Source organism: Nannospalax galili, unplaced genomic scaffold (genome assembly GCF_000622305.1).
Source record: "Nannospalax galili isolate Female #2095 unplaced genomic scaffold, S.galili_v1.0 scaffold335, whole genome shotgun sequence".
Taxonomy (NCBI): Eukaryota; Metazoa; Chordata; class Mammalia; order Rodentia; family Spalacidae; genus Nannospalax; species Nannospalax galili.
Genome location: NW_008337842.1, coordinates 2,843,796 through 2,853,200, shown reverse-complemented (window position 1 = coordinate 2,853,200; position 9,405 = coordinate 2,843,796). Strand labels below are relative to the sequence as shown.

At 42.2% G+C, this 9,405-nt stretch overlaps 1 protein-coding gene across 2 annotated transcripts in view; it reads left to right on the top strand.

Moving 5' to 3' along the window:
- Sik2 (salt inducible kinase 2) overlaps window positions 1-9,405 on the top strand; it is a 120,181-nt gene that overhangs the window by 100,505 nt on the left and 10,271 nt on the right. The window contains exons 10-13 of one of the 2 annotated variants that reach the window (XM_008832802.3): window positions 6,294-6,522; window positions 7,528-7,812; window positions 7,953-8,116; window positions 8,997-9,107. In XM_008832802.3, the coding sequence (XP_008831024.1) occupies window positions 6,294-6,522; window positions 7,528-7,812; window positions 7,953-8,116; window positions 8,997-9,107 (789 nt within the window). The remainder of the gene's footprint in view (window positions 1-6,293; window positions 6,523-7,527; window positions 7,813-7,952; window positions 8,117-8,996; window positions 9,108-9,405) is intronic. The other variant, XM_029563406.1, reaches the window with a different exon arrangement.

Here is a 9,405-nt window from a genome sequence, read left to right as displayed (position 1 = left end):
ATATATATAAAATACAGAACCGAAAACAACATGCCAGTTGCTAGATAAGTTAACTAAATATAAAGTAGGATTCATAACATAATATTAGTCAGGATGAGACTAGAGACAAGGGGAATTGCCTAGAGCCAGATTAGGGAAGTTTGGGGAGAACCATCAGATCAAGGAATTGCAAAGTGGGGTATAATCCAGGTGGACAGAAACTAGGGTGGGATATCTTCAGTGATGGGACTAGCCAGAATAAAAGCAAACTACAGGAAATCAGAGGTCCATCTAACAGAGTAGTTGTTCAGTTTGAGAAAAAAGGCATATGAAGAGAAACTGTATAAAGAAAAGATGCATAGGTTAGCTTTGAATGGGGAGCCAGGCAATTTAGACCTGGTCTCTAGGCCGTGTTCTACATGTCGGGTGTGGTGAAGGATCAGTTGACACAGCTGATAGACACCAATTAAAGATTTCTGAGCAAGGAAGCACTACATGCATGCTGTGCATGGAAAGTTTGCCTGCATGGTTCCCTAGCAGTCAGTGGCTAGGGGACAAGGGGAATGGGAGGTTAAGCACACATCCAGGAATGAGGTGGTGCAGGGCCTGAGCTATGGGAGTGGTCATGAAATAGGAGGGGAGGGGTTGGTAGCAGTGAGATTGACATATCAGAGAGAAGTCCAAACTCCATAGCAAGAGTTAAAGCCTAGACACTTGGGATAGTGAGTGCTGTTCAGTTGAGACCTCTGAATGTCAAGTAGATTCAGAAGTTAAAGGAGTTTAGCTGGAGCACAGCCACAGTGGCAGCTTGATGCCAGGCTGCCACAGCAGGTGTTAAGCCGAGTTGCTGAACAGGAATATTTACTGTCCAGGTCCCTGAGGATGAGTCCATTTCCTGTGAACAGTCTGTTTTCGCTGCCTGCAGTTGCCTAGCATGTTAAATAACCTTACACATAGTATTACCTTACACATTAGTGTTAGATTCATGCTTAACTTTCAACATAAATTAGGGCAGCATAATTCATGTTGAAGATCTAATTCTCTGAAGAAATTAAAATGCAGTGTGCTGAAGCTTTGTCTGTGAGGGCACCAGGCCCAAAACACAGATTGGGCACTGTCTGCTATAATATATAGGGCAAGCTATTTTTAAAGCTTGTGATTGTTACAGTAACTAGGAAACAGACAGGAAATGAATGGTTTTGCAAAAGATATAGGCAGTTGCTACACAGTATATTTGCATTTGTAGGAAGAAGAGTGCCGTGCTGGTACTGGCCCCCGCTCTGGCATTGCCACCCTGAAACTCAGCCAGACTATAAACATCCTTGGGTCTTACTGGGGATCGTTTTGTTTATGTCCTTCTTACTACCTCTTTCTTTAAGGCCCATAAATAAATGCACACCAAAAAACTCTCAGATGGAAATATAGTTCCTTGGTTCACATTACTTCATACACTCACTATACCCCAGTTGTTTTCTGAAAGATGCATCATAACTGTAGGTGTTGCTACTTTCATTTCTGCTCTCAGTCAGGGACTAGTAGTATACATGTAAAAACAGATCATCTCCCCTTCCCTCAACTGTCAGTAAAATCCCCTAAGGAGTCTGATTGAAACTTTGACTTGAGATTCCTCGGGGGAAAGGCACCTTTCTGAACAGTAAACTGAGACTGTAGGGATATAGGGACCATGGGGAAGAGCAGGTACATAAACCTGCAGAGTGAATCTTCCTCCCTTGAGTATTTCTTTACATATCATGGACTTTGTAGATATACACACAGGTTATAGTCAGTTTGTAGCACTTTATTAGTTTCTAATAAATGGATTTTCCAAGTTAACACTTTCATTAGCTGGCTAGCTAAAGGAACTTCTGAGATAAACCATGAAAATGCAAGTGTAGTGGAGGTATTTAATGTCTAATTATATTTTAATAACTTTTTATTATGAAAATAGTACATATAAGGTCTGAAAAGCAAACATACCAAACTCTTAGTAGTGTTGACTTCTAGGGCCTTAGGGGAGAAACTTTACTTCTGAATTTAAAATTTTAAAACAAATTATAATTTAAGTTACAGTAGAAAAATAAAACCTATCATAATCATGCATGAAAACATGGAAGGGATAAAATAACATTAATTTATCCATAATCTCAGTACCGAAAGATAAGCCTATCTTATAATGTTGTAGCTTTGTGGGTGGGTAAATTATAAGCTAGCTCAGTGGATCAGAAGACTCTTAAATTATTTTCTGTTATCTATAATTGTATGTCTCTGCATATAAAAATATATCATGACAGTTTTCCCTATGTCATAAAATGGTCTTTGAAAGCATGAGTTTTAGCACATGTGTAATACATTGTTTGAGACATCCCTTTACATAACTCTTCTCTTTGTGGAAATCAGATACTCCCTTTTTTGCATCCTTATATATGCTTATAGTGAATAATTTTATATCTAAGTCTCTGACAATTACACTTCAGTATTTAAGGATAAATTTCTAAGCCAAGTGTAATGGTATATATATAATCCCAGCAGTGGGGAAGGATGAGACAGGAGAATCAGGTGTTCAAGGACACCCTGGGCTGCATAGAAAGACACTATCTTGAAAACCAATTTTCTAGAATTAATGTTATTCATTCTTTGCCTGTTTAATTTTCCTCAAGATGGCAAAACATTTTTAGAATGTTTTAGTTTTACTCATATGCCTTTTTTTGATTAGGCATTCCTGTTTGTCAAAAAGCAACAGTGGGCCAGGCGTGGTAGCGCATGCCTTTAATCCCAACACCTGGGAGGCAGAGGCAGGTGGATCTTTGTGAGTTCGAGGCCAGCCTGGTCTACATAGTGAGTTCCAGGACAGCTGGGGCTACAGGGAGACCCTGTCTCAAAAAAGACAAAAAAAAAAAAAAAAAGCAACAACGTAGGGCTGGAGATATGGCTTAATGGTTAAGAATCCTGGACTGATTGGCAGAGTATCTAGGTTCTGTTCCCAGTACTCATGTGGCAGCTAACAACCACCTGTAACTCCAGTTCCTAGGGATCCAACACCCTCTCCTGGCTTCTGAAGGTATTGCATACATGGGTGTACTTACATACATGCAGGCAAAACACTCATACACATAAAATAAAATAAAAAATTATGAAATATATTAAGTTGGTAATAATAAGGTTCCATTGTATTTTTTGAGTTATCTCAGATTGATTTTCCTAACAACTGCTACTATTTTACAAATGAAAAATAAATAGACTTGGTAGGGCTAAGCAAAAAGTAACTTATAAGTGATAGAGCTGAGGTTTGGGCCTGCCACACCTGCTCAGTGTGTGCCCTATTTGCCAAGTACTTTGGGTACAAATTGTTTCTCTCCTCCAAGTGCGTTAGCTAGTATTGTGCTTTGGTGAACTGTACAAGTCTGCTCACTTGCAATCACAAAATAACATAAGCTAAGTAGGTTAAACAACAGAAATTGTTTCTCATAATTCTGGAGGCCGGAAGTCCAAGGTAAGTTCCAGCCGATTCAGTTTCTGGGTTTCCTCCTGTTCTGCAGACAGTCACCTACTTACTCTGTCTTAAGGTATCACATAGCCTTCCTCTGAATGCAGAGGGCACCTGGGAACTCTGGTGTCCATCCTTTTTTTCCTGTTTGGTGATGGTGGTGGTGGTGGTGGTGGTGGTGGTGGTGGTGGTGGTGGTGGTAGTAGTGGTGGTAGTTTTTGAGGCAGAGTCTTAATGTATTCCAAGCTGGCCTCAAACACTCAGCCCTCCTGTCTCAGCCTCCTGAGTGCTAGGACTGCAGGTGTACACTGGCTTAGTGTGTCATTTTGTATAAAGATACTAATCCTATTGAGTCAGGGCTTCACTCACTTAGAGGCCCCCCATCTCCAAATACAACCACCTTAGGCTGGGCGTGGTGGCTCATGTCTTTAATCCCAGCACTTGGGAGGCAGAGGCAGGCAGATCTCTATGAGTTCGAGGCCAGCCTGATCTACATAGCGAGTTCCAGGCCAGCTGGAACTACAGGGAGACCCTGTCTCAAAAACACCAAAAAAAAAAAAAAAAAAAAAATCAATACAACCTTAGGGTCAGCATATGAATTTAGAGACACAAAAGTCTGTCCATCTGATTTGTGGCAGGCTCAGGGGCTTTCTTAGTTAGTGCTTGGGCATCAGAAGGCCTTGACTCCTGCCATGTTTATCGCCTATTATATATGAAGTCTCTGGAAGATAAAGAACAGTGTATTGGAAAATGTACATTTTCCCCACAGTTTGAAGTCCTGTCATTTATATCAGCCCAGATTATTTCTAGAACAAAAGTTCTTACTTCAGGCAGCTTATATTACCTAGGTAGATCAGCCCAAAATCTTAGTCGTATATCCTGGAGCTGAGTCTTAGCAAACTGTCTTAGGAGCTTAGAGGTGTGAGCTGTCAGTCATTCTTTCTTGTAAGAAGACAGTCAAAAGGGACGCTTACCTGGGCTTTCCTATCATCAACTCCTTGGGTAAGTTAGCATGGTGACATGGTAGTCAGCTTCTTCAGGAACACTGAACTTGACAATGAAGGTGCTTACCCCTGTTAACTCTTAACCACCCCACCCTGAGGGGAAAAGCATTCTTACTCATTATCCAGCCTCAGTCAAATCAGTGAAAAATCAAACCATTGTTTTGTAGCAGTACCAGGAAGAAACTGAATTCAGACATAATTCCTCTTCTAGCTTAGAAGATAAATTTATAAGGTAGCCGTTTACTAAGTAAGATGATAAACTGCTGGTAGTTTGGCCAACTCAGGAAAAGGTGACTTTACTAAGGAAAAATGAGGCTGCTATATGGCTTATACTGCCATGTTGGGGGGGGTAAAGTGTTGACAGAGGCTGCCTGTGTAAAAATGTTCAGTAGATATTAAATACCATTGTTTTCTCTTGCTTTGTTTCTCAATCAACTGTGGCTAGCCTTAACAAACTGTCTTAGAAGTGAAAATTGTTGGTCATTCTTTCCTCCAAGAAAACTATTAAATACAGTCAAAAGAGAAACTTATCTGGAGCTGGGCCAAGGATAGCATGAGAGCTGCTGGTCAGATTTCAGTTTTCTGTCCCATGGGAAGATTGGTATGGTCTGGGAGGAAAAGGGCATCTGCCGCTCTTCCTTGTAACCATGCTATACATCAGCCTCTATCCACACGATGGCTCTAGCCCCAGAACCATTTTCATGGAATAAGTATGTCCTTCTTCAGCAAACAAAACTCTGAGTCACCCAATTCTCTTCCAAAGAAAGGACCTTGCAGCACCTTGAGATGGTTGCCATAAGAGGAAAATCCTCTGTGCCTGCAACAGGGCTGTCCCATGTCACCTCTCACATATATGAGCTGCCCCTGCTTCCAATGAAAACAATAGCTCTAGCCAGTGTGTTCCAGGTGAAAATACCACCGAGAACCAACTTCTTTGCTGGCTGCTCCTGAGCAGCTATTCATAAGAGAAAACGGATTGATTTCCACAAGGGAATAGTTAAGGTAATGAGGTAAATAATTGCCTCCTCTTTGGGGCTTTTACCAACCAGAAGAACTAGAAACCACAACCTCCTTTGTGTACTGTTTTGCTTGCCATTAGGTGATTTGCTTGGCAACTGTGTGAGAAGGTGGATCTGTGCCGAGCTGTCCCTATGGACCAGGCACTGTAGATGCCATGTGAACTGTGAGAGGGAAGAGAATTCTGTGCACTAGGGTTACTAACCTCGCTGGAATATTGGGTAATGAGTCATTTGTTATTCTATAATGGAAGGTTTTGGCTGTTGGCCATTTAACTTTTTTTTTTTTAATCCTTTTTGTGGTTTCTATCTGCAACCAATTCTTTTCATTCCTCAGGCACATAGAGTAATTTAAAATCCAATGGGCAGGTCCTTATGAACATGAAAGTGTGTCCAGAGCCATTATGTTTTGTGGTTGAAAATTGAAATGCTGGAGACTATTCTCTTAGCTGTGAGCTCTCATCTTCTTCCTCTATCTCCTTTATTTAACAAAAAAGAAATCACTGGTAGGCCTCAAGCTGACATATCCCTATTCACTAAAACAGTGTTCGATGTAATAATGATGACTCAGAGTAACCTGGCTGGCAGTGCCAACTTAGAGACAGAAGCCCATTATGACCCAAGTGCTGCAGTTGACTCGCTTCATTCCTAATCTGTGTTGTCATTAGAAATAAATGTATACATTTTTAGTATTTTACTTGCTTTCTAGTTTGCCATACATCTTGGCATTTTTTTCTATTGTGGATTTTTTTGAGGTCCCAGCAGAGCAAGAGCAGCTGCTGAGTTTCTTCTCCTACTCTTGACATTTAGGTAAATGGCTGTCTGCTTGACCCTGTGCCCCCCGTCCTGGTGAGAAAGGGTTGCCAGTCACTGCCCAGCAACATGATGGAGACTTCCATTGATGAAGGGCTGGAGACAGAAGGCGAGGCTGAGGAAGACCCCAGTCATGCATTTGAAGCTTTCCAGGCCACACGCAGTGGGCAGCGACGGCACACTCTGTCAGAAGTAACTAACCAATTGGTCGTGATGCCTGGGGCAGGTATGATATCAGATGAGCACCAGGTTAAGCCTTCACAGGATCATTTTGTACTCCAAGTATCAAGAAATAGTGACCATGTTCACCAAGTCCTGGAATTCTTCTGTATCCCATTCCTTTATGGAGCAGATTGCCATGGGCCATGTGGATCAGGCCTGCTCAGTGGCTAACAAAGATTAAAAGGAAATGTCTGAGTTTTCTCCCTTTGCTCCAGCATTTATTGGCTGCAGTTGTGCTTGTTGTAGTTTGCTTTTCTGTTGCTGTGATAAACATGACAACCAAAAGCAACTTAAGGAGGAAAGGGTTTATTTCATATTCCAAGTTACAGTCCATCATCTAGGGAAGCCAGGGCAGGAACTTAAGGTAGGAGGAGCTTGGAGCAGAAACCCACAGAGAAGCACTGCTTACTGACTTGTCCCTAGCTCACACTCAACTACCTCTTAGAAAACCCAGGTCCACGTACCTAGGGATTGTACCACAGTGGACTGGGCACTCCTGTACCAATTAGCAATCAAGAAAATGCCTCACAGACATACCCCAGGCCAGCTTGATGGAGGAAGTTCTTCAGTTAAGGTTCCCCTCTTTCAGGTTTGTCAAGTTAGCAGCCAAGGTTAGCCATCATAGTGCTTTATAAGTGTCTATGGCTTTGTTGGAGGACCAGGATCTTATGGCTATAGTTTCTACAGGGTTTTCCCCACCAAATTTGAAGATGATTAAATTGACCTGTAAATTCCCTGGAGATTAAATTGATGTTCTCATTCATGTTAGGCAAGTGCTCTACCACTGAGTTACACTGCCAGGTCCCAACCCTGAAGGGAATTTTTCTTTCAGATAAATTCTCCCTGTTTTTCCCAGACTGATCTGGAACTCAAGTGTATAAGCAATCCTCTGCCCCATTCTTCTAAGTAGATGAAAGACTGCTGCTATAAAGACTAAATTGTGCCATGCTGTGAATCTTGTTTAAAGAAGATGCTATTGGTCATTATATGTTTTATTTTTTTCTTAAAGGGAAAATTTTCTCCATGAGTGACACCCCTTCCCTTGACAGCGTGGACTCTGAGTATGATATGGGGTCTACTCAGAGGGACCTAAACTTTCTGGAGGACAGCCCTTCCCTAAAGGACATCATGTTAGCCAATCAGCCCTCACCCCACATGGCATCTCCTTTCATAAGCCTGAGACCTACCAACCCAGCTATGCAGGCTCTGAGCTCCCAGAAACGTGAGGCCCACAACCGGTCCCCAGTAAGCTTCAGAGAAGGCCGCAGAGCATCAGATACTTCCCTTACCCAAGGCAAGTGCTTTGTCTTCTAACTTTGAAACCTTGACTGGGCACTGCAGTTGAAGAGGGGCTGTTGCCTCACTGGTGTGAACCTGTGATAACTAAAAGGCCTGTTTTACTTCTTAAAAGTACTGGCTTTTTGTACTTTTCAGGAATTGTAGCATTTAGACAACATCTTCAGAATCTTGCTAGAACCAAAGGAATTCTGGAATTGAACAAAGTACAGTTGCTCTATGAACAGATAGGATCAGAGGCAGACCCTAACTTGGCATCTGCTGCACCAGAGCTCCAAGACCTCACAAGCAGTTGCCCTCAGGTGGGTATAGGGGCCCTTCCCACCATGTCTGAGTGTCGTAGTATGGTGCTGTTTGTCCAGATGTGTGGTTTTCGGTTAGAGAACTTCCCCCAGTCCTGGATAAGTGGGCTCTGTGGGAAACCCCATAATTGGAGCGGTTTCCTTGCTGCTTCCACTGATAGCTCAGACCCATCCATTCTGCTCCCAGATGTGCGGCACAAGATGGAGGCCTAAATAGGCTCAAGCTAGTTTGGGTTCACAGGGCAGATTGTATATGGGTAACTCTCAACCCCCTGCATTGCCTATATATGAAGAATGGTGACCATCACCCAAATGAGAACTTTTTTGCCACTATTTCTTTTTTTTTTTCTTTTTTTTTTTTTTTCTTTTTTTGAGACAGGGTCTCCCCAGTAACCCCAGCTGGCCTGGTTACTCACTATGTAGACCAGGCTGGCCTCAAACTCACAGAGTTCCACCTGCCTCTACCACCTGAGTGTGGGATTACAGGTGTGTGCCACCACACCTGGAGGCCACTATTTCTTATGTGAAGTCACTTTATTAACTATGATGATTAGTCACATAAAAATATAATAAATATTGTTTTGCTTTTTAGTTGATTTTCAGTGCATCAAAGATACTGTATTCCAGGCTCACATGAAAATAATCACTTTCCGGTGATATCAGGAACCTGTGTTTTAACACTCCTGACATGGTGATAGTTGTCTACAGATAGCACATGTACAAATTCTCCATAAAGGAACTTTCAACCTATATGTAAAAACTTTTGAGTGTTAGGTATTGTAGAGCCCAGATTTCAATTGGTCATTTGCAAAGGTGCTGAAACTAAAAATTAAAACTTTGTTGAATGAAGAACTGCCATTTCTGCTCCCTTCTTCCTCAGGAGAAAGTTTCTCAGCAGCAGGAAAATGTCTCCACCCTCCCTGCCAGTGTGCACCCTCAGCTTTCCCAGCGGCAAAGCCTGGAAACCCAGTACCTGCAGCACAGACTCCAGGTGCGATCCTTCTCCATGTTAGTCAAGGTCACTTTGTAAGAAACCTGTTTCAGAGTCAGGCGTGGTAGCCCATGCCTTTAATCCCAGCACTCCAGAGGCAGAGGCAGGCGGACCTCTGTGAGTTCGAGGCCAGCCTGGTCTGTACAGCAAGTTTCAGGCCAGTTGGGGCTACAAGGAAACCCTGTCTCAAAAAGACCAAAAAAAAAAAAAAAAATTGTTTTCCCCTTTTTTTCTTTTTTTTTGGGAAAGTTTTTTTTCTTAAAGGCAGTTAGATTTTATTTTACTTTTATATGTATTG